Source organism: Danio aesculapii, chromosome 1 (genome assembly GCF_903798145.1).
Source record: "Danio aesculapii chromosome 1, fDanAes4.1, whole genome shotgun sequence".
NCBI classification, from domain to species: Eukaryota; Metazoa; Chordata; class Actinopteri; order Cypriniformes; family Danionidae; genus Danio; species Danio aesculapii.
The window spans coordinates 30,312,675-30,339,145 of NC_079435.1; the positions used below are offsets into that span (position 1 = coordinate 30,312,675).

At 33.7% G+C, this 26,471-nt stretch overlaps 1 protein-coding gene across 1 annotated transcript in view; it reads right to left on the minus strand.

Moving 5' to 3' along the window:
* Positions 1-26,471, minus strand: part of vps8 (VPS8 subunit of CORVET complex) — a 245,667-nt gene that overhangs the window by 198,452 nt on the left and 20,744 nt on the right. The window contains exons 13-18 of the mRNA XM_056458636.1: positions 24,900-24,980; positions 24,642-24,812; positions 19,357-19,431; positions 6,304-6,339; positions 6,121-6,211; positions 5,138-5,184 (exon numbers count right to left, since the gene is read on the minus strand). Of these exons, the coding sequence (XP_056314611.1) occupies positions 5,138-5,184; positions 6,121-6,211; positions 6,304-6,339; positions 19,357-19,431; positions 24,642-24,812; positions 24,900-24,980 (501 nt within the window). The remainder of the gene's footprint in view (positions 1-5,137; positions 5,185-6,120; positions 6,212-6,303; positions 6,340-19,356; positions 19,432-24,641; positions 24,813-24,899; positions 24,981-26,471) is intronic.

Sequence of the window (26,471 nt, forward strand, 5' to 3'; positions counted from 1 at the left end):
AAATGATGAGCCAACTGGTTATGCACAATGCACAACTTGTAAGTCCAGGGGTGGACTTCTTTCAATCTCAAGAAACACTGATGTTTGCTGTCAAAGGCTACATAATTTAAGGACATTCGTTATGACACAATTTGTTTCTTTTTTAATATTAATATAGTTTCTTTGAAATCTAAATGTACTAAAAGCACATCAGATGCTCAAGGCATAATATTTAAAATTAAGACATGTTAAATAATTGCAAATATATGACAGAGGATCATGGTAGTGAAGCATTAATTAAATCCTTAGTTTCCACTGACCTCAACAAATCATCCACCCGCACAGTTGAGTAATGGATGGGCTCAAACAAAGACATAATTCGTATATTTGTCTTGGAAAATCTATCTTTTTAAAAGAAATTTCGTATAGTTTTCTCTTAGTTTTCATATATGTTTTGTTGGTCAGATATCTACAAGATAAAAAAGAAGAACGAATAACATTTAAGGTGAAGTGCTTCAAAACAAGTCCGTTACATGCTTCAGTGCCAAAACACCAACTGGATTGTGAAATAAAATAATAATGTAGCCTACATAAAATTAAGATTGCTTAAAACACCTTGAATTGGAGCGATTCCATGCAATAGGCTGAATTGTCCAATAAAAAAGTCTTTCCCCGGCTCAGGTGCTGATGAGACTGCGGTCTCTACCCCATGCAGGGGATCAATATTAGTCCTTTTGGCAAATGTCTCAATTAAGCTGTTTTGAAGAGCGCTTAATCATTTTGAACCTTGTTTTAAACAATAGCTATCTGAATTGTAAGTTTTAGTGTGCGGAAAAACTGCTAGCAAAACTAAAGCCAATAGATAGCTTTACCCATCTCCCACCATGCAAGTACATACACACTTTAAAACGCACACCTTTATTTATTCTCATTCTTTCTTGCCTTGTCAATATATTATAGTGTATACTGTTTAATAATCTATTTAAATTATGTAATAAATAAAAAAAAATTATTAATTAAAAAGCTGCATTAATTCGCGCCCTCTCATGGTAGGTACGCGCAGTGCATACAGCCATACGGCTGCAGGTGGCACTGGTTTAAATTGAGTAAACTCACTGTTGACAACATACCGCTTTCATATCGATGTCACTTAAACTAAATCTTACATTTTAAAAAACAAACAAACAAAAAAAGCTCCAAACATTTCTCTAAATTATTTTGACAAAAACAAAACAAAAAAAACATCAACTTTCTATTAAATACAAATCTGGTCTATTTTAATGGCTGTAACAGTATAAGCTGTTTGGCGAAAAAAAAAGGGCTTCAGGTCGGATTCGGGCGAAATATTTTGATGAGCTGGCAAACAAGGGCCAGGCTACAGCCTGTGCGTCTCGGGCAGAGATGTATAAAGTACTAGAGACCCAGACTTAAGTAAAAGTACAAGTACTCTATCAAAAAGTGACTTGAGTAGAAGTAAAAGTGCTCTTTAAGCACCATACTTAAGTGGAAGTACTTAAGTATTCAACATTTTTTGTACTTAAGTATTGCAAGTAGTTTATTTCAAAATTTACTACTCAAGTACTGAAAGTAAAAGTAGAAGTATTGTGTAATGTAGTTATTAAAGAATGCAGTCAAAAGACATCATATTGTTTTGTTTATTTTAAATCTCTTTTTTGGGGGCACGTCATTAAGCAGAACGAAAAGAAACATGACTTACAATACTGTTTTTCTCTCACGCTTGAACCACAGATCTGACAGATTATAACAGCTTTAACACATACCTTTCAAAGTTGTGTGTCACAAAAACAGTCTATAATCCACTCAAAACGCTATTGAAACCCATTTTCAGAGCACAATTTACTGGTTGTAAACGCTGTAAACGAACGTTCTAATTCACTTGATTTTGATTTTATTGTAAAAAAAAGAAAACGTGTATATTACTGTGTTAAATGAAAATCTGAAATATTTTATGGCTTATGGCTATGATTTAGTATTCAAAAATGTTTCATTTTGATTATGTTTTAATTAAATTGGTCTTAAACTTCATATTTTTCATATTTTTATAGTATATTTATTCATTCTGGTACTTTTGCCATAAACCAACATCTCAACCATTTGGTAGAGGCTGATATTTTAGAAATTATGGGATGTGTTGGGGGAAAATGTATTGATTGTGTTAACTAGCGACATTAGGAGTTAAGAAATGCAATAAATAAAAAAATTCTATTAGTTTTTTTCTTGGTGTGACAGTTAAATGGTTACTTGTAATAAAATTGTGTCCTTTAATACAGCAGTAAGATATATGAACTGTACCCTTAATTTGACCCGCTCAAATAAAACACTCTTTCTGAATGTATCAAACAAAACTCATGCACAGAAGACAGCATGAGCATTTATAGCAAATAAACTAATGTAAATATTCTCCCGCCTGCTTTTTAAACGCTGACAGGCGAGGTCTTACACCCCTTTGACTGGTTATTGTCTTCACCTTCTCAACAGAAAGGGCTGCTATCGGCTTTAGAAATGAAAGCGTTGTTCACTGATGGCGGGGAGAACAGCCGCGGTTACAGTCTATGTATGTATAATACGCGGTTATCACAGGTAATCTATAATAGACAAAATGAAGAAAACTTGCACCTCATACACGCCCAGGTCTGGATCCACAAGTATCGCTTTAACAGCCAAGAGGAGATGAAAAGTTATCTCACAAACCAGCGGGTCAAATGTCCAAAGTGAGAGAGGCAGAGATGGAGTCTCACAACATTTCTCTGTAGTAGTGAAATAGCGGCTCGTGTGCTGTGCCGCCTTCACTCGCCCTCGCGCCTCCGTCCTTCGCCATAGTATTGCGACACCGCACATAGGAGATAAATGACGTCAGTACGTAATAACCCGTTATGATCTATTACTGAACCGATATCGACCATTTTGACACCTCTAGTAACGAGTAACGATGCAGCTCATAAAAAATCTATCGGAGTAAAAGTATTAAACTCATCGAAAATATGTACTTAAGTAAAAGTGGAAGTAGGAGAAAAAAACAATACTCCAGTAAAGTACAGATACTGCCTTTTAGTACTTAAGTACAGTAGTGAAGTAGTTCTACTTCGTTACTATACATCTCTGGTCTCGGGCCAGGGCCGGGCTAGGGCTTAGATTTAAGGCCCGTGCAGGGCTCTATCGGTTAGTTCTCTTATGTCCAGAGTATAGGAATATAACTTTCCCTGTAATTAAGTAGACTCTTTTTTCCACGCGATAAATAAACTACTAGTTAGTCAACAAGTTGAACTGTAAAATATTAAGTCCTGTTGAATTGATGAGCTTAATATGCTTTAACATTCCACCCTCGTCGCTAATAAGAGTTAATCACTTTCACTTTCTTTTTCCTTCAGTTTAGTCCCCGTTTTTAATAGTTTAAATTATTTACAAAATATATTTTTATACATTTGTAATACCATCTAAACTAAAATCTCCAGTGCCCCAGTAAATGCATTGAGACATGATTTACTTCATATGCAAGTGTATTTATTAAGAGTGGTAATTCCGAAATAAAGACGTTATTCTTTATGTGCAACTGAACCAACGCTGGTGAAAGCAATGTTATCAAAAAGCAAACTGACGCATCTCCGCGTGTGCGCAGAGAACACGCGCGCCTCTCGCACGCGCTGCTCGTGCACGCGCTGTTCTTCTTCTGAGAGTCACGGTAGTTAACATGCGCGCCAAAAAAGCAGGCTGCTTGTTACGCGCCGCTCATGCGTTGTTAAACCAGCGTAACAGCCTTTTTTGTTTTGCAAGTGGACAAAACTAAAGTTTAAACAATATGATGGTGATCTTACTGAGCATGCCTCCTGATAGATTTTTTTGTATGAAGCAAAAAGGAGGGATGACGAGTCAGGGAGGTAAAGATTTAACAAACCTAAATCTCTGCCATGTGTCAAGTCTACAACAGATAATTCTATAACACATCTTTTTTTATGTATTTTATTGAATTGTCTATAGAATTTCATTAAAATTAAATTAATATTTATGCAAAAGTAATTTCTTAAATGATCTTAGCTTATCACTCCAGTTGTCTTAACCTTGTTTTCCAGTTACAATTAAGATTATTTTGAAGAATAATTGTATAATAATAAGAATACTTTTATTTATAATAAATATAATATACATATGTATGTAATATTTATTATAAATAAAAGTATTCTTATTATTATACAATTATTCTTCAAAATAATAGTGAATAGTATATATATATATATATATATATATATATATATATATATATATATATATATATATATATATATATATATATATAGTAAGAATATATATATATATATATATATATATATATATATATATATATATATATATATATATATATATATATATATATATATATATATATATATATATATATATATATATATATTTTTTTTTTTTTTTTTTTTTTTTTTTTTTTGGGGGGGGGGGGGGGGGGGGGTACGTGCCCCAGTAGAGCTTTATGTCTAGCAACGCCCCTGCTTTCAGGTATTAAATTTGATGTGCTAGGCTGTAGCACTGAATTAAAGAAGACATAAGGACAGATAACTTGCAGAAAATGATAACAAATGTAGCTGCAGCTGTATTTATAATGTACATAGTGCGCACGTGGTCGTGTTATGCAAATGTGAGAGCGTATACAGCCACGCATACACTGAAAGCAATTTCATAATCTTGTCTATTGTCACTACACAATATCATTATGTTATATACACAGTGGCCTAGGTAGGTCTACAATTAAATCCCTGAAAGACCATCCAGAATGAAGCAAGTCACCTGCTTTGATGACGATGGAGACCCCCTCCCCCCCTTCAAAAAAAAACTTTGGATTTACGCAAATTACAGGCGTCGCCCCATTGTGCATCCGTATTTATATGGAAGAACCACATCCATGGAAGTCAGTGAATTCAGGTTTCGAGCTTTTTTTTAAATATCTACTTTTGTGTTCAACCAAAGAAAGAAGATCAAACAGGTTTGAAACAAGTAAAGGGTGAGTAAATGATGACAGAATATACAATTCTGGTTGAAAAACCCCTTTAGGAAAATATCTTTAATTGTGAAACTAAAGTAGTATAGAGGTGTCATTCCATTAACATTCTTTTAAATGTGTCATTTTTCTTACCTTGTCTGCAACCACACCTTTTCTCTTAGCAGGGTCTGCAAATAGACCTAGAAATAAAGAAGCACAAAAAGTTAACCAATTTTTGTGTGCATTCTGGTTTACACTATCGGTCAAAAGTTTGGGGTGAGTAGGATTTTTAAATGCTTTAATCTTTATTTTTTAAGAGCTTCTCCTGCTCACCAAGGCTGCATTTATTTCATTAAAAATACAGCACAAATTGTAAAATTGTGAAATGTTTTTGCACTACAAAATAACTGTTCAAAATGAGTTTATCATTCAATTTAATCATTTATTCCAGTCATCCAGTCACACGATCCTTCAGAAATCACTCTAATATGAAATATATTATTATTATTATTATTATTATTATTATTATTATTATTATTATTATTACTACTACTATTATTATTTAATATTTTTATTAATATTATTAATAATGGTAATAGTAATAAAAGCAATAATGACTGGAGTAATAATTTTATTTGTAACTGCATACAATAAGAAAGCAGTTAAATAAATATTTAACAATTTAACATTACTTTACATTTAATAAATACCACCTTGATAAACAGAATAAGTTTCCTAAAAAAAACATGAAAAAATACTGACACAAAAATTTTGACTAATAGTGAATTTGGTTTACAAATTTACACAAATCTGTACAGTGATTTGGGTTTTACAGGTATTAAACTGTTCTTTTAAATGGGTCTTTTGTCATTCAAATTTTGCTATAGGTTTAAAAAAACGACACAGTTTACCAAGGTTCGACAACAAAACAAGAGCTCTGCGCCGTAAAAGCTTTTTTCAAATTTTGCTATAGGTTTAAAAAAACGACACAGTTTACCAAGGTTCGACAACAAAACAAGAGCTCGGCGTCGTAAAAGCTTAGGATACTTTCAGAGAGACTTAGAAAATAAGTGTAATTTGGTTTAAAATACAACAAAAGCACACATTTTACAGTTGATGAGAACAGAAATACCGACCTAATACAGCTTTGGCAGTGCCTTCATGAAAGGACCAGGCAAGAGACAGAGCCTCCATGAACTTCTCCTGCTTCAACAGATAGTCCACACGCTGCAGAATATGAGAATCACTCCCATCACTATCAGACTCAATAACGCTAATCTGATATAAATTCAGTAAAGCATTATAAAATTATGCCTTACCTCACGCCAGTTCCTCAGGGTCATGATGTGCACAGACTAGAAAAAAAAAAAAAAAAAAAAACAACAATGATGGATTAACAATTTTTAAAAACATTAAGAGCAATCTAATGACTTGGGACAGTGTAAGAGAGTTTTTTTTTCCTGTCTTGCCAATACATGCAGTTTCATATCTCAGAACATTTGGTGTTCTGGATTAACCTAAACATTCATATTGCGGATTGTGCTGATATTCTTATGATACGCGAATGATTGAATTAAAACAATTAATTACTTTTATTTTTATTAAAAATATAGCGGAAAAATATTAGATGATAAATCGTACAAAAAATAAATAGGTACTTTGACTTTTGAAATAAAATAAAGTTTATTCCAACACAATCTCACGGCAACTTTTTGATTGAGTGGCTAATTCGTATAAAGTCTTAAGATCTCATTCTTACAATTTAGTATGATTTGCTCATTCCCAATGACAGTTGGGTTTAGGGGTGGGGTTGGATGCCACGTATCCTTTTTAAAACTGTACGAATTCGTATGAATTAGCCAGTAAACTGACAAAACGTAAAATAGTTACGTTTCCTCGTGAGATCAGACTGTTTATTCAGCAGTGATGCATGAAATCGATCAAAAGTGACAGCATTTCTTTTGCAAATGAATGCCTTTCTAAAATTATTCATCGTCAAAAGGATCCTGAAGAAAACGTTCAAGTTTCCCCATAAACACTAAGCATCAGCCTGTGCAGTAAACTTAAAAAATAAAGCAGTATTCAACCGTAACTATAATAAAACAAATGCTACCTGAACCTAACTACAATATCAGAATGATTTGAAAGGATTATGTGGCAAAGAAAACTGGAATAATGGCTTCTTAAATGTCAGCTTCAAAGGCATAAACTGCATGTTAATAAGCAGTTAAGTCAATCAGTTAAAACAGAATAAACGATTAAACTGTTTAAACAGTTGTTACTGTAACTGATTTATATAATGAAAATAATCACAATCACATATTTCACATTTCATATAGATGATAAAACGTATTATATTTATGAACTGTCAGATCTCCACACCAGATAAATAAAATCCAGCCCCAGACACCAGATCTTGTCAGGAAATGTTATTATACATCAGGCCACAAGAGCTTGAATTAGAGACATACCCTTATATCTCATATCAGTGGTGAGGAACATTTCATGGAACACCATAAAAATAAGATTAAACAATGGTAAAAACCATGGTAAAAAAAAGGCACTAAAACCAGAACAATTAATAATAAATATATAAAATAAACAAATCAATAAATGATTAATATAATAAATGAATTAAAAGTATAAATCGAATAAATGGATGACTAAATGAATAACTAAGATTTACAAATGATTATATAGCCAAAACTGAAATCTATGCAATGCAAAACAAATAATAGAAAAAAAAACATAATAGAATATGGAATTGATTTCATTTGAAGTATTAAATAAATACTTCAGGTTATTAAAAATTTCTGATTCTACAGAACGGATCGGTAAAAAGTTGGCAATTGTAGTAAAAACTGGCCCTAGTCAGAAAAATATATTCGAGCCCCGTGAGGTATATGTATTTGCCATTAAACGTACTAACAAAGCATAAAATTAGACTCATTCATAAAACTGAGGTCACATTAGCTGTTTACTCAAGCACTGGCTGAGCTATTAAATAAGAAGCACAAGTGATGCACGGCACAAGAAATAATGTGACCTCCCAGAGCTGGCCCACTACCATGTCTAATGGATAACCCATGGGCAATTTGAATGCAATCCCTCTTTCCAGCCCTCCCTCCAGCTGCCCCGCTCTCCTTCATTTCTCTTTTCTTCCCTCCCACAAGCTGCAGGTAACAGGAAGTTCAGTGAGGACATAGTGGAGAGCAGACCTCAATGAATATTCAGGGTTTGCGTGATGTGCGATTACCATAATAGCACTTGAGTGTGCCAGAGCTCAGTCGCAGGGGTGCTGGAGGAGTCAGCCAAACTTACAGCTCAACACAAGCAACCCAACATGCGCCAGTCTCAGAGTTCACAAGATACCCTTGCAAATCTCATGCATTCACTTTAGTGAATGTAAAAAAAACTCCAGAAGAATATTAGCTGGGCAGATCTTAAAGATTAAGCTAAGAAGGGACGACATGTGGAGTGATATGGCTACTGGCAAAATTCTGAATAATGCAGTTGAGATCAAAAGATTTAATTGCTTTGATATACAAAGACCATGAAATCAGCTTTCTAAATGGTGTGAGGAATTGAAATTATTAGGCATCAAAGCCCTAATAAGTCGACTAAACTTTAGTCAACTAGAAGAGACTGGGTTGAATAAATGTCCATGTTTAAAAGAAAATACCACAAGTCATCATGCAGTCTGTAACAGAAAGTTTGTTGAAACAGCTGGTCTGGCTGATCCACATGTCAGGAGTAAATAACAAGTGTAAAATCATTTCTCTTTTATTTTTTCTTCTTGTTGGATGCAATCTTAGGCCTCATGCACACCAAATGCATCTTTGCTTCTAAAAACTCAAGACACCGCGTTCAGGAATGGTTTGAAAAGCACAAGGATATCCAGACTAGGGTTGTCACGATACCATTAATTCATTTTATGATACTATACCAGCTGAAGTATCATGATACCAAGTAGTATTGTGATACTGTAATTCATAACTCAAATTATAAAGAAAATTGTCAAAAATACTATATTTTACATGTTATAATAGGTCTTAAATTTAATTCATAATTCCTTTATTACTGAAAAAAAGTATTATTTGCACGTCACTTCACCTAAAATTCATTTTTTTTTTGTTAATTTGGTACACTAAAAAATGGCAGAGATTTCAACAGTAAAAAAAAAAAAAAATGCTACAGTAAATATCCATAACCTGGTTAACAGTATGTTTCCTTAAAATATATGGCAAATAACCGTAAATTCACTTTCCTATAATTCCCTGCATGGCTCGTTACTTTTTATCCTTTTTGTTGACATTACTATGGATCTTTTAGTTGTTTCTCCATCAGTTATGTACATTAAAGATTTATGTTACATCTAACGTTGATAAACAATGTTTATTTAATGACTTTAATTTTATGCGTTTTACCATACTGGTGTTTAATAGATGCATGAATGACACTGAGCACCTTCTATGAACTGATACACTTTTCTGCTTGTGGGAAAAGTTGTTTGTGATGAGCATTGGATCATTATGTAATTTTCTCATCACCATCACTGCATATGGCTGTGTTAACGTGTCTATCTCTGTAACAAATGATGTCTAGGTGTTTGTAATTCAAATACACACATATTATCTCTATTTTACTGTAAAAATAGTACATTTTTACGGTCTGTATAATTTTTACAGTAAAATACCGTATTTTTAACCTAATTTTAATAGGTTAAATAATGACAACCACAGCTGTAAATTTTACGAATTTATTAAATTTGTTACAAAAAGACCATTTTTCCAACAAAATTAGGCTATATGAAGTGGTTACAAATTGTTTTAATGTTTCCTGTTGCTATTTTGGGTTTTTCATCTATTGTTTTTTTTTTGTCTTATCAGATAACAATCCAAAGAAATTCAAAATTTCACTTTGTGAGTCATTCTTTTTCAGAGATTGTCGCGGTTGTTGTAGCTACTAAATCATGTTGAGAGGAACAAAAATGAATCGATTCAAATGAGAGTTGAAACGTCAAAAAACATCAAAAAAATTGCAGCCTTAAAGGGCTTTAAAACAAACAATATCAGTGACTTTTCCACATCCAACATTACCTACTGTAGATAGACCGTTAATGACGATACTACCGTTTACAAACCACAGTGGGACTGCCAGTATTTAGGAGCCATAGTATCACGATACTACCATAGTACCAGTAAATCGTGCAACCCTAATCCAGACACAGTGGCTGTATCTGAAATCGCCTGCTCAAATAGGTACTAAATTTGAATTTGCTACAGTTTTATGCAAAATTTGGGCACCCCTCTGTGTCTTAATATGTGCTCTTTCTTTATTAGAGAAGATCACAGTGAAATGCTATTCAGTTTCTAGTGAAAGCTAGATCATGTCATGTTCTTCAGACAAAAAAATATATATAGTGTAGCAGTATTGAGATGGGTGAAATAAAATTTAAACTGAAAAATAGGCTATGCAAAAGTTTGGGCACCATTTCTTTTGTTTGGATTTCAAAAACTGTAAATTAATGCTGAATGAGTACACCACAAAATATATTGGAGTGACTCAGTAAACCTTAACAATCAGAACACAGGTAAAACCAATCATGAAAAAGGATATTTAAGATAGCAGAGTGCTAGTTGTGCTTCTCCTTGTTGTGAAAGGCAAGGGTGAAGAATGGTTCACAACAGACAAACCACAGACCACCTGCAAAAAGCTCCAGGAACATCTTGCTACTAATGTAATTATAAACTGTTTCCACAGTCCAACACACTCTTCACAAAAAAACAGCTCAATGGAAGATGGTGCAGTAGAAACTTTTTCTGCATTCTGCCAACAAGAAGAGTCATTTGAGGTATGCAAAGGCTCATCCGGACAAGCCTGAATCATTTTGGCAAAATATACTGTAGACAGATACCACAACCATATGTGCTTTGCATCATGGAAAATCAACACAGCATTCCAGGAGAAGAACCTGCTCCCTATTGTAAAATATGGTGAAGGGTCCATCATGCTGTGGGAATGTGTGCCAAGCACAGATACTGGACACCTTGTCAGAGATGAAGGTCGCATGAAATCCACCCAGTATCAGCAGATTCTTAAGAACAATGTTCAGGAATCGATCAAGAGGCTGAAGTTACAGTAGGGTTGGATGTTTCAACAGGACAATGACCCAAAGCACAATTCCAGATCTACCAAGAAATTCATGCTCTGACACAATGTTCTAGAATAGCCATGCCAGTCCCCAGACTTTAACTTCATCTATCAAAAATCTATGGATTTATTTAAAAAGGGCCATTCATGCTTGGCACCCATTAAACCGGACTGAACAGGAGAAATTTTGCAAGGAAGAACGGCCCAAAATGCCTTCAGCAAAAGCTCAGGGCTATTAAAAGCATCTACATGCTTATATTACAGCAAAAGTTGGCATAACAAAGTGATGTCATTATTCTGTTGGGGTGTCCACATTTTTGCACCTGTCTTTTTGTTATGACTGAAATTGCATTGCATCTGTTGATTAAAGAAATTGTTATGTCAGAACTAGGTTATACTAGGGTATAAAATATATCCAAGTGAAATTGCTGATTTGAAAGGCAAGCAGACTATGATTTGCAATAATAAAAATTATCAGGAGTGCCCAAACTTTTGCATAAAACTGTACATTCTATAAAGTATAAATGCTAGTAGTATGAATAGAACTCGGATGAAGTACATCCACAATTTGTCATTATCATGTGACCTACCAGCGTCAGTTGCTTCACTTTACTACCATTCATGAATTCTCTCGTGTGGCATCATAGGATAGCGCAGCATTTATCGGATGTGCACTTCAGAATTCTCGCCAGAAGTATTAGGTGATCCGAGTACTTCTCCAATACTGTTTTTCGAATACTTTGAATTCAGACATACTACTCGACTCGCATACGTACTATACACTGTAAAAAATGAATCTTGAGGCTTGTAATTTTCATTAAAAAAATAATGTGGTCATTAAAAATAATGAGCATATTTTCTTTAAAAAATTGATATTCTGGATTTATTATAAAATATTAAGAAGATTTCGCTAATATAACTAAGATTTTAATTTTACTTATTTTTTTAAGCAAACTAGTGCAATTATTAAGCTTAATTTGAGAAACTAGTTAAGCTAATAAAATTGAGGAAAGATGGCTTCACGTTTATTTTAAGAAAATTCACTCAATTATGTGGATTTGATTGAGATGTTTGCATTTGAATCTCAACAACAGCAGTGATCAGACGACATTTTCAAGGAGCAGATCAACAGCTAGCATGTTAAGAGGTAAGCATTAACAGTTTATCATTTTATTGTCTTAAATAGCCTAAGCTCTTTCAGGAAAGACACATGCTGTTCAAACTTGTTCAGGAGCTTAGTTTTTGCCATATGATGTATATAGGGATACACGGGTATTTGTAACCACCCATTCCTATTTGAAAATGATTTGCTTCAATGTTCATTCTGAATTATATAATGAAGTTGAACAAATTATTTGCATCGTAATATTTAACAGCAACGATCAGGCAACAGTTAAGCAGACGAACAACAGTGAGCTTGTTAAGTGGTAAATCTAAGCTAAGCTAAGTTAGCTAGCTATTCAATGGGGTTTATGTACAGCTAGTGCTTTTCCATTTCATAAGGTTCCTTTTACAGCATTGCTGATGTAATGTAATGAACTGTTTATATATAATACTGTACATAAATACTAATATTTGTTTGCTTCATTTTTTAGTTTAATGAAGAAAACGTTTGCAGAGTTTTCCCACTAAAGAGGAGCAGTTTATTGAGGCAGATTTTGATAAAGAGAATGGGTGCCATACATCAGGTATTTTTAATAATGTTATTTGTGTATTATTATTATTATTATTATTATTACTAATTTCCACACTTTTTTGCATCAGACCTCACAATAAATCAGGGATGAATCGAGAGATGTCGTCCTCTGTTGCTGGTCTATCTGTATGAATAAGAGGAAGAGCTCATCCAGGAGTGCAATGTAAGTGTCTCAAACTGTTTCAGATATTTATGATCTTCCGAAAACTGCATTTTATATTTTTGCATGCTTACAAAAAAATATATAGCTCAAGCATTACACTGTTGAATGCACTATTCCTTGTATAAACATGGTATGTTTTTATAAATGTCTGTACACTAGTATACATTTAAACACCCTGTCCATTATAAGTCAAAATACTTGTGTATTTGTGTCAGTCAGCAACATCTACTCAAACATTATGAAGAATTACTGTTCACAGATATAAAAAGAAATGGTTTATTTAATTAATATATTTCCTTAATGTGTTTTAGTAAACCTTAAACATTTGAAATGTACAACTGCATAATTTCAATATAATAAACGTAAATGTTTATTTTACAGTGTGGGAATGCACAGAGAATTGCTGTCTGTCAGAGGGATGACCAACCATGAGGACTTCGGCATTGTCTTGGAGGATAAGTGAGTCATGGCTAGCCTGGAAAATCTAGAATCGCTGAACTGGATTTATACAAATATTCCACAAATTAAAATCACTTACAAAGAAACGAATATTAAGTTTGCAATACACAAATTTTGTCAAATATTGTCTAAAATGTGACTATTCCTACAAAGGAAAGTTGACAGGTCAGTTTTTTCCATGACATGGATAAAGGAATTTTTATCAGAGATTAACATTGCTGTAAATTTTACATAGATTTGTTTAACATATTGTACCATTTTGTTATCAGTGTAACATGTAATAAAATGATATTTGGCCTAAATGTATTGTGTATGTATTTCATTATACAATAAATATTTTACATTTTATGAATGAGTAATTTTCAGTAATAAATTTGAGTAAATGGTGATTTATTTTCATATATTATAAAAGCACATTCCACTAATAATATTAAAATCATCATCTATCACTTAAAAAAACTAGTAATTTTCACATGATTCTTTCAAGTGGTTTTTGTTAAAAAAAAATAAATGAGTAAATGGTGGTGGATTAGCTTAAATTATAAAAGCACATTCTGCTAATAATATTAAAATCATCATCTATCACTCAAAACATTTAGTAATTTTCACATAATTCATTCAAGTGGTTTTTGCTAAAAAAATCAAGTCTTGAAATTTACTTAAAAATAATACGTGCAATAGTGTTACCACATTTTTTTTTGTAAATAGCACATAAGATTTTTTACAGTGTATAGTATGAAAGTTAGAGATTTCGGAAGCAGCCACTGACCGCCTGTAAACGGAAACTAGAAACGCTTGCCTCGCCTCCGAACTCATCCATTGCTATGGAACTGACAGTGATGAGCTGAGCTGTGTGAAACTTAAAGATGTTTTAACTTTACACGCAGTCTAAAAAATGTGGCACTCATGTGCATGGTGCTACGCAAGCGTAACAGTCACACACATCCGTCAAGCATGTTTACATTAAAAAATAAAATAAAAATTGGGATGAACGACCTTTTACTATATCTTTCACTTTTCAAATGATCTTTCATTTGTAATCAATGAGGTTGATGGTTGCATTTTATTTGACAGTGTGTGTAATTACCAAAGAAAGTACCGGGTTAAAAATGGTAACTAACTAGTTAGTGATTGTACGTATTTATTTTTACCCAGTTTGTGTTATGACTAAGGTAAGTACATGGACATGTGATGCACAAATGCAAAATAAAATGCTACCAGGTTAACAGGCAAACCAGAAATTTTTTTTAATGCTGATCATTCATTCATTCATTCATTTTATTTTGGCTTAGTCCTTTTATTAATCTGGGGTCGCCACAGTGGAATGAACCGCCAACTTATCCAGCATTTGTTTTACGCAGCGGATGCCCTTCCGGCTGCAAGCCATCACTGGGAAACACCCATACACTCTCATTCACACACATACACTTTAGTTTACCAAATTCACCTGTAACACGTCTTTGGACATGTGGGGCAAACCGGAGCACCCAGGGGAAACCCACGCAAATGCGGGGAGAACATGCAAACTCCACACAGAAATGCTAACTGACCCAGCCAAGGCTCGAACCAGCGACCTTCTTGCTGTGAGGCAACAGCACTACCTTCTGTGCCACCGAATCGCCCCTTACTTAACGATAAAATGAAATGATGATTTTAAATTAAATCAAAGATCAAACATTATTCATAGTAAATATTTAGTATTTATACCCCTTTTTGTTGCTCTAGTACTCTGATGGGCCATAGACTCTTGAAGGAAAAAAAAAAGTCACATGCTGACTGCTGTAATGTGCCAGATGCTGTAGCATATGTATTCCAGCGATTTTGTTAAATTAGACACAGATTCTCAGCTAAGTGCATCTATTTGATTAATGGAGTAGGCGCCCAAAGCACAGTGTGTTGTCATTTTAAGGAGACCGCTATTAAAAAGTTTTTCATTTTGTTCTAAGAGACTTGGAATAAGGACTAGAACACTGCAGACAAATATTGAAGGTGCCACATAGAAACTGTGTAGTTTAGTACATGGAAATGACATACCATGAGCCTCAAACAGCATTGTTTCCACTCATATCAACAAAAGACCACAGTAAAATGCATGAATCAGAACATAACACTCACTGTTACATAACATTCTGGGGGTGCATTTCTCAAAACCATCGTTATCCAACTAACATCGCAAGTTCCGTTGTTACAAACATAGTTGACACGTTGATTTGCCGTTTCTCAAATCCATTGCTCAAACGAACATTCGCAAACTGCGTCGCAAACTTGAGCACTTAAAACCACACCTCTGGAGTTGTAGTTAGAAACATAGTTCCTGGATGTGTTCTATTCCCACTTATCCCCCCTATGCTCTATTAATTTAGAACATTCTAAAATTCAAAGCTGGAGTTATTAAAAATAAAAAAAGCATTAAAGTCATCTCTCTTAGGTGTAATTTGCTGTCAAAGTATTTCTAGAGTTCAGTTTTGGCGAACTTCATGTTTACAAAAAAATAAAATAAATAAATAAATAAACAATATCCTACTTAATAATAATAGTAATAATATTAATAGTAATAATAATAATCATCATTATCATCATCATCATTATTATTAAAGTAGGATTTTTTAAATTTCCTAAAAAATAATAAATATTAAATTTCATTTTATAATAAATAGCCTCATTATTCATTTATTTATTTGTTTATATGATTTATATATGATATTAGAATACATGTTAGCTTTTGTAAGTGATTTTATGTTTTAGAATAGAATATGTAATGTTCAACTTCTCAATAATATTAGTAAAGCAAACAAAGGCCCTATATGTGCCGTTTACATCTATTTCAATTAATATGCAAAACGAGTGCATGTTTTAACCAAAACTAATACTGGGTTTTATTTGAAATGCATGTTATATTGTAAAACAAAGAAATTATGGGGTTCTTCTCTAAAAAAGTTGTTACTCCACCCCGTTTAGAGCATCATTATGGGTGTTTTACGTTATAGCTAATGTGGTTTAAGCGACGGATCTGCGACAGAGAAACTAGGGGTTTTGGGAAATACTCGCCACTACATTGTTCTTTTCCCAAACAATGCATCGTACTATGATAGTTCAGCTGCGAGTTACGTTGTTGTTTGGGAAACGCACCCCAGGATCGTTAATATGCACGCTCCAAACAGCAGTTGATTGGTCACAATGTTTCCTACTGAGATAACAACAACAATAAAAATGTATCCTTACGCTCTAAGCACCATACAAAGACGTGATTATCACCTCTAAATCTTGATGTTCAATGTACTTCATGATCCGACTTTGCATGAATTATTTTATAGACACTCAATTTAACCATTTTTTGTTATAAAATATTTGTCAAATTAATTGGATGAAGACAAAAATGTATTTGCATTTAATAAATAAATATATACATATATTTTACGTAATGTAAAACAGTAAAAATTCTAAATTAGGAGCTCATCAGAAATAAATATATTTTGCATTACTTAATGCATAAAACATCCAATTTATAGTGTTTACAAAAGAGAGAGATTTAAAAAGGAATGTGCAAACCAATTGAACAAATAACACATCTTAGGTGTAAACAGGTGTAACAATTAGGTTAATTCTAACTGCAAATGTCTTTGCTTACATCCACTTTTTATGACATTAGCTGTGATCAGACGCCTGTAATTCAATGATCCATAAATCATGAATCGCCTGAGACAGGGCTTCTTCATCAGAACTTGTTTTCAAATAACTTGGCTGTTTTAATGTAATTCTTCTAAATGTATTGTCACTGGAATAAACCTTTACTTTTTAAACCAAAAGGCTTCTATGATAGCACACTTGTCTGTCTCCATGCATCTTTTTAAAAAAATCTGTTAAATTATAAAAAAAATTAAGGATGCAGGAGTGAAACTCACATACTGACATGAAATTGTTCTCAAGTTAAACTATTTAAACTTATTTGGGCTGATTTATTGTTTTTGTCATTTTAGCCCTTGTGTACTGTTTAAACTGACTACATTTCCGTTATGCTTGTGGCTGTTTTTGCCCCTTTGACTTGCATTATAGAGACATTTTTGATGATCATGCATTTTTGATTGTTGGCGTTTTTTCTGTTGGGAAGAGGTAAACTATTCATTTTTACTGTTGATCATCAGTTGGTAGCATTTGACCCTTTAGATATGCCCGTGGAAAAAAAAAGTTTCTGATTTTATATGGAGTTCTATGCCGTAAAACAGGAAATTATAGTATGTGTGCAGAAATACACGTACTATGGTCTGAGAACTGAGCTGCTTATTATTTATTTTCTCAAACATATCAAGGTAAGTTCGCAAAGGTCTCTCTCACACTCCCACACACACACACTAATACTTCATATAACCATATCATTTATATCCAGAAATTAAGATTTTTTTGGACTGCAACTAATGATCAACAGTAAAAATTTGTAAATTTAACAGGGAAAAGCAGCAACAATCAAGAATGCATGACTATTTGATGTCATAGATTTGCAGTTAAAAAATGTAATTATAATGGAAGTTTTTGGGGCAAAAATATAACGAAAGGGTAGTCAATTTGCCCAAAGTGTATTGTTAAACTTTTCAAAGCATTTTCCCAAAATATGTGTCAAAATAAGATTTGTCACCAAAAATCATTTTAATTATTATTATTATTATACAATAGCAGGATTATTTATTATATGCATATTTATATAAATTTTATTAAAAACAAGCTTAGATTTGCCCACCTGTCAGGTTTTGGACCATATGGGGCATAGCATGTGTATTTGGATATAACTCAGTTTTTTGACCACACTTCATTATTATTGTTTATTTATTTGATTGATTTTAATTAGAACTGAAATAGAAATAGTTTTGAAACAAATCTTTGTGCTTAAGAAACTAAATTAATTATGTAGGCTAATGGATGTCTGTGTGTACCACACGTTTCTTTGTCCAAGAAAAAGAGAAAGAGAAAGTGAAAGTAAAGAATGAGGAGGCTCATTCTCGTGCTACAGATGCTCTGTTTAAATGTTTTCTCTCTAGTGAAGTGTTCAGTTTTTCCACTTACAAAGTCCGCCATGTAAATAGCAAATGCGCCATGGTGCGACGCAACTGACTCTTAAAGGAAATGGGAGATGAGACTCTGATTTATTCTCAAAATGCATCTATAACTCATTAAGAGAATACGCTTAACCCTGTTAGACCATGCGCCGCGGTGCAAAGCAGATTTTTCCGTCCTTAAAATAGCAAAAGTGGATTTAGACACGCTCTAAATGCTTTTTTGCCCCCTGCGTTTTGGACGTTGCGCCTAGATCGTTAAAATAGAGCCCTGTAAGTTGTGGTCAAATTAAGACTCAAAATCACCACAGAGTGGATGAAAACATCCCGAACAGCACATACGGATTAAGAGATTTACTCTTTTAAATAAAATAGAAAAAAGATGTTTGTAATCTCGATGTCATGTTATCTTGTTAAAACTAATTTTATAAATCTGTTATTGAAAAAAGTATTATCAGGAACTTGATCAAATTCAAAATATCAAAAATGTTTTGAACGATACCCAGCCCAACCAATGGTAATTTGAAAGTCTTTACCAGTTGGAGAGAAATTTTCTGAAAAGCTCAATTTGTGAAATTAAACTTAAACTTCATCTTGGTGTCATTTTGTTCAAAATTATATCACATCTTATAGCATATTTTTACTTGAACTATCATGGCATTTTTACTAAAGCCATTAAAATCTTTGTTGTAACATAATACAATAAAAAAAAAAAAATCTGAAGATAATGCCCAGAAAAGCAAAAGATATCGCACAGCATTATATCTAAAGTATCCAGGCAGTAAACCATTTAAAGAGCCCATTCTAATGTTTTATGTTTTGTGCATGTGTTTAGTGTTATTATGAGTGCCTTTACCTTTGTTCCAAGATACATAATCTGGCCCGCATAGCTGCAAACAGACTGGTAACATGTCTTCTCTCCAACTAGAGCCTGAAGATATAAAGAGAAACAGTGGTTTGACATATTCAACTCTATTCCCAAATACGAAAACCTCATTAATGTGTTGAGGAAAACTGCCAAACTGTAGAGAAACGTTTGAAATATATAATATCGTATTCGTATATCATGAATTGGCGCTGAGTTCAGGCTAATGACCCTTGATCCTTAAATCTCTATTCTCATAACCTTGTCTCAGCCTAAGGCATACTGTCTATCAGATGGTAATTGTATTCTTGCTGGCCACAAATGACTACTGCAATTCTTTAAGACTAGTTTTAGGTCAAAAAACATTTCCATTCATTTTCTCCATAAAGAAATAGATTTTTTTTTCTAGAAAGTCCTTCCACACATTCTTCACTCAGCTTGTTAAATGGGAGCATACACTTCTGTAAACGCCACAGGTCACTGTCACTTCAAACTATGCCCATTCACCTAATGTTGTGTCTTTTATTTACTTATTATTATTTATTTGTTTATTATTTTGTGTGCAATATAGTAAAATTATATATTTTTAAATGTAAAATGTTCTGTATTAAACTTCTCAAATTAAAGTTCTCAATAAAAATAAAGCAATAAAAAAGAAATGACAACTGCACATCTAAAGCTGTAGTTTTGCTTTTAGTTTATTTTAGTAATTTTGCAGCTGTTTTTCATATACACTTATCTCTGTTTAGTTATATTTATTTATTTACTTATTTTGCTTTAGCTATTTTAGTCATGAAATTTTAAATACATTTTTGCTATTTGTCAAGGCAACAACTATAAATTATAACTAGTTTCATCACATATTTCATTTTTATTTGACTTCAGCTTTGCTTCAAAGTAAATCTTTTTGAAAAGGTTTTGAATCATTTTACTTTAAGTTGGAAGTTTTACAGTGTTGATTTGATAATGAAATATGTTGATTTCACATATTTACTGGATTCTTTTGATCAGGATTTTCCTCCCTTTTCTAAACCCACTTTAAGACAAATATCAAATTCTCTGACTTTTCCCTGAATTTCACAGACTAAAAAACTGAATCTCCATGACACCTAATAAATGAAAATAACAGGCCACTGTTGTGCTTATGTTATAACAATTCTATTAATATTATAACATTAAAATTCATTCATTCATTTTCTTTTCTGCTTAATCCTTTTATTAATCAGGGGACGCCACAGCGGAATGAACCGCCAACTTATCCAGCATATGTTTTACACAGTGGATGCCCTTCCAGCTGCAACCCATCACTGGGAAACACCCATAAATTCTCATTGACACACATACACTATGGACAAATTAGCTTACCCAATTCACCTATAGCGCATGTCTTTGGACTTATAATGGATATCAATGGATAATGTTTTTTTTTTAATCTGCCCGTGGTATTTGCTTTTTGCGTGGCTGTGAAGTTATGCTTCTCCCATATTTGTTAGCTCAATAGTAGTATTACAGACTTTACATTTAACTTTTTCTGTCATCTGCTTCTTAATACCCTGTCAAACCTCTTCAAATGATGCTGAAATATTAGCCTTACTTAATAGGCACAGTCTGGTCAGTGACTGCATTTGATTTAAATGATTTCCGGTTGATGAGCATGAAAGGTAACAAATGGAGTTGAAAAATAAACTAACCGTAACAATAGGTGTCAAAATAGTGTTATATATACATTAAAAATATGCCTTAGAAAAAGAACATTTTGATAAAGTGAAACATAAATTAATTTTACGTTTCATTTTACGTTTCACTACAATTTAAAACAACAAACAAAAATCTCTGATATTCCATATTTAGGAAATAAAAAAATCCCTTACTTTCAATGTCTGGAAAAGAGCTTTTAAAATTCCTAAATATTCCAGATATTCCATGACCCATGATTCACATAAAGAAATGTTATGATGCATCTAAAGCCGGGCTTAAACTGTACAATGTTACTGAGGCTGCACAATTGTCAGACTGCACAAAAATTATCCTTATGTCACACTGTGAAATCTCAGTTGTCATAATGTCAGACCATATGACAGTCAACATTAGAAAGATCAGGCCCTTCCTCACCGAGCAGACGGAGCAGCTTCTGGTCCAACTACTCCACATTTCTTGACTGGACTACAGTGATGACCTCCTAGCTGGACTTCCATCATCCTCTGTGAAACCTCAGCAAATGATCCAAAAGAGTGCAGCTCATCTGTTCTTCAATGAGCCCAATAGAGACTGTCACACCTCTCCTTAAATCCTTGCACTGACTACCGATTAAAGCTCGGGTTAAATTTAAAACATTGGTTCTTGCATACAGAATGGCAACAGGCTTTGCACACTTACCTCCACTTATTTCCACAAATCTAAATCCCTCAAAAGAAGCTTTTGTTTAGAAAGTGAGTTGAGCCTTGTAATACCATCACAAAGAGATTCTAAAGGCTCTATTTTCATGATCTAAGCACAAAGCCTATAGCGCATGCGGCAAAAGAAGTAAGGGCATGTCCGAATACCCTTTTGCTATTTAAAGACAAAAAAATACGCTCTGTGCCCTGGCGCATGGTCTAACAGGGTTGTGCTTAGTCTCTTAATGAGTTATGGGTGTGTTTTGAGCATAACGTGCATTAAACTAATCATCTCCCATCTCCCATTCCCTTTAAGAGTCAGTTACATTGTGCCATGGTGAATTTGCTATTTACATGGCTGATTTTGTAAGTGGAAAAAACTGAATGCATCATTAGTGAGAAAACAGTTAGGCCCAATCCCAATTCTACCCCTTAGTCCCTCCCCTTACCCCTACCCCTCAATTTGTGCATTCACGTAAAGAGGTAGGGGTGTCCCAATTCTCCTGAGCAGTTTGTTGGTGTAATGTTGTTTTCTTGTGTTTACATAGAAGAATATGGCCACGGTGTAAATGCACAGTACAGTTACCAGCTTATTGTTACATTATATCGTTATGATAACATGACATGATATATAAATGTCAAAAAATAACGCAACTGGAATAACTACAGCAGTTGCCGTCATCTATCTCATATGAAGTAAGAGCTCGTAAAGACATATGATGGCATGTGCAGATGTTGTAGTGTCGTCCTAGGGGTAAATTCTGAAGGCCTTCCCTTTCACTCTCTGTTACAAGGGCCAAGGGGAAGAAGTATAGGGAAATAAAAATAGAATTGAAATCGAGCCAAAAACAGACCATCTGTGCGAGGATGAAGAACAAGCCTCATCCATTCTGCCTCTTTACTTTGCCTTTACTTTACTTTTAGTCTTTACTTTACTCCTTTACTTTCGTGGAAACAGTGGACTCACTCCACTGAAGACATCTATTAGCCTACATATTTAATTTAATTTGTTCATTGCAAACATTTGTTTCAAAACTACAGTATTTCTAAATTCAGTTCTAATTTCCAGCAAAGTAATAAAAGTTATGTCCTAACACACATCCTATTTCTATGCCCCAAATGTTGATGCATACGACTCCAAAACTCGACAGGTGAACATATCCAAACATTTTAATCCTTTAATTATTTCATATGTAAAGATGCTTGTGTATTGCTGTGTATCCTGCGTATGTTAAGTAATGTGTAAGCTTTTGGACCTGCATAGGCGCATTACTAACACGCGCTGCACTGGACTTTAGACCACCTTTTAGTTTGTCAATGGCGCTGTCTATTTCAATTCCTCAAAATAGCAACGCACCAACAATGCGCCAAACACACCTTACGCCTTATTGTGCCGAGTGTATGATAGGGCCCTAAATCACATTTCAGAACCTTTCCATTTACTGTTCTTCACCAGTGGAATGATTTCCTAGCAACATTCAAAGACACTTAAAAATGCATCTCATGCGTGAACACTTCACGTCTCATTTGTGTATCGTCAAACGAATAGAAACGGATAATGTTGTTTATTTTCTTTTTTTTCTGTTTGGAATTTAACTGAGCCTTTAATTGTCATTTATAAGGGTTTATAAAGCATAAATAGTCCTCACTTTAGATTAGGTCACAAAACTGCATGAAGTTGAGTTAATAAAGCATTTATTAACATACAAATTAACTATTAGTATATGCCTGTATAATAAGATATATAAATGTTCATTTGAATAGTTTATTAATCACTTACTTACTCATTCTGAATGATATTAAAAAAACACCAACTATGCCTAAATAACTGGTATGTAAATAATGCAATACTTAATTTAGTAATGAAAAATAAATCATTAACAAAGTATGAAAGTACAATTATTAAGCACATTATACATGTGGTTATAAGTCAAGAATAGATCATTTGTAGCTGCAGTTACAAACTGCTTACTAATGTAGAATTAATGCTTAATAGATAATGAATTCACTATTTGCTAATGCTTAATACATGATTCGGTTTGTAGTTATTGTAAAGTGTTACCAAACACTTTTCTTAATCCTTACCTACTCTAGCTTGTCTAACAGAACCAGAAGCCTTGTATTAGTCACACTTGATGAGAGCATTGACTCTTTCTGATGAATTGCTTTCCTCATTAACTATGTTTTGATCAACCTACTTTTATTTACATTATGGAATATTGCATAAAAATGCTTAATGGCAAATATTTGGGCAGCACGGTGTTGCCTCAAAGCAAGAAGGCTGCTGGTTTAAGCTCTGGCTGGGTCAGCCCTGGGAGTAAGTAAGTAATGGGATATATTTAATTACATTTAATGTTAGCCTTTTTGAATAAGACAATGTTTAAACTGATAAGATTACAAGATTAACGCAAAATGTGTCAAGTAGCATACATTTAATAATCAGGATACCACCTCCACCTCATTTTGCACCATAAAAAATGTGTAAAATCTCCAAAGCTCTCTCTCTCTCCAAGCTATTTCCTTTCTAGAGCTCCAACTGATTCTTGTTTTGACAATCATCATAAGAGCAGTCACGCTGCTGTAAAGCATCTCAAACATTTTGACACAGCCAGACTTTTGTTGGAGGAAATATTTGACTGCATTGGTCATTAAATGTCTGTAGGTGAACATGTCAATCCAGCAATCTGAGGCTACAGATTTAGCCAAGAATTTTCAATATTTACACAACCAAATTGGGCAAAAATCTCAAAGTAGTAAGCACGGATTTGCCTAGTTTATTCAAGAGTATCAATTGTTAACTAAAACATTGTATGTGGTGAAAAAAAAGGTATATTGCACAATAAGCTACATGTACCAGACTAAATGATGAACTCTGTGGCATTTCATGATATTGGCCCTTACCAGTGCTTGGCTGACATTTCCACCAGTAGCGAGGGATTTGAAATGGCTACTATTGTAAACCAGCTGAAGCTCAGCCATGTCCACAGTTTCCAGCTCCTCCTGACTGGGTCTGTCCACTACTCTCAGTTTCTCTGTGCTGTCCATCAACACAAGCGTCCGAGAGTTTATCCACTGCCAAGAGACAAGGGAGACCATGAAACTGCATACTGCCATGAAGGTAATGAAACTCAAATGATTGCTGGTGATAGTCTGACTCACGCTCAGGCTGATGAGGTCACAGTTGAGTTGGAGCTGCCTCTGTTTGATGACATGGACGGTGCCAGACTCGTCTTTTTTAACCTGAGCACAAAAACAACACAGTGGGTTAATTGTTTTATGACCTTTTTTTAGGGTAAAGTATGCCGTTGTTCCACTAGAGGCACTAATTAGATTAACGGCTTGTTTTGAATTCAATTTGTTGAACCAATCCTCTTGTTTGTCACTTTTCAGACCAAAGGGTCAAGATTTGGGTAATTTGGCTAGGATGGTCAAGCATATTGTGCTGTTAAATATTATTGCCATCCAGTCTGGTTCCAAAAAGCAACTTTACGTAGCAAATATTGCATGTAACAATTAAATAATTAATTAATTATATATTTTTTATTTATTTATTTAACATCAACTTTTCTAGTAATATTCATTACTGATTTTGTTTTTGTTGTAGAGTGTAGATTTTCCATGGCTTTCATAGAATGATATTATTTCCGCATTATATTAATGGCACATGTGATTTGAGGGAAAACTCTAATTGAGATAATTCTGACCAAAAATTCTGTTTGTTGTTTAGGTGTGATTTAAAGGGATGGTTAACTAAGATGTCATATTTTATAGTTTAGTTCATGTGTAATGTAGATGCGTGAACATAAACAACAGGAGGAATTGGCTTTTACAGAGTTAGCTTAGCAAAGCCTACAGCGAACAAAGTTTGGGGACTACAAAAAAACATATCCGGGCTGGTGAGATTACAAACGCTTCAGGTTACATGCATTCATCATGCAAATACATTCCATGAGGTGAAGGGGCGTAGCCAGAGATGATGTAATGTTATAGCAGAGAAAGCTTAAATGTTTCTGTATTTGGCCTTCCAAAGGACATGACACAAATATAGAAGTGCTTACAATTTAATGTTAATTATGTTCCAGAGAATTATAAATATATAGATACGGCCTGAATTAGCATATAAATATGGCTTAGTAATAAGTCTAATTCCTGCACATTGCCAGCCAACCACTAAGACAGTAGTTGCTTTAGGACAAATCATGTGGGAAAGTGAGACCAGCGATCCTTGCATGCATTAAATAGTGAACATGATGACAATTTTTGCTTGCTAAACAACTGAAAACGTGCTAGATATAATACAGTTTTTCATTCAGAATTGTAGTATTATTAAGAGCTATAAAGTTTTTAACTGGCGTATGACATGATCAAGTGAATCTGTCATTTTTAATGTCCGCATTTGTGATTTCAGGAAGTGTGGTTTAGACGGCAAGGGAGGGACTGCATTTCAAAGATATTATGCTAACCGGTTAGTATTTTGTCAGATCACCTACTGCACCCTTAATAGAAAGGTAATTTACTCAAATTTCAGATTATGTATAAATTCCAATTCATGTCAGTGTGGTTGATGGTCAAATACAAACAATTACAATGAAGCTTTACATTCTAGTTAACTAGAATTCAGATGCAACAAACAGTGCCATTTGTTCAACAATAAAAGGTGAAAATCAATGGCAAAACTAATCTATGATATACCTGTATTAGGTCAGTATTGGGAAAAGGCTGCATTAAACT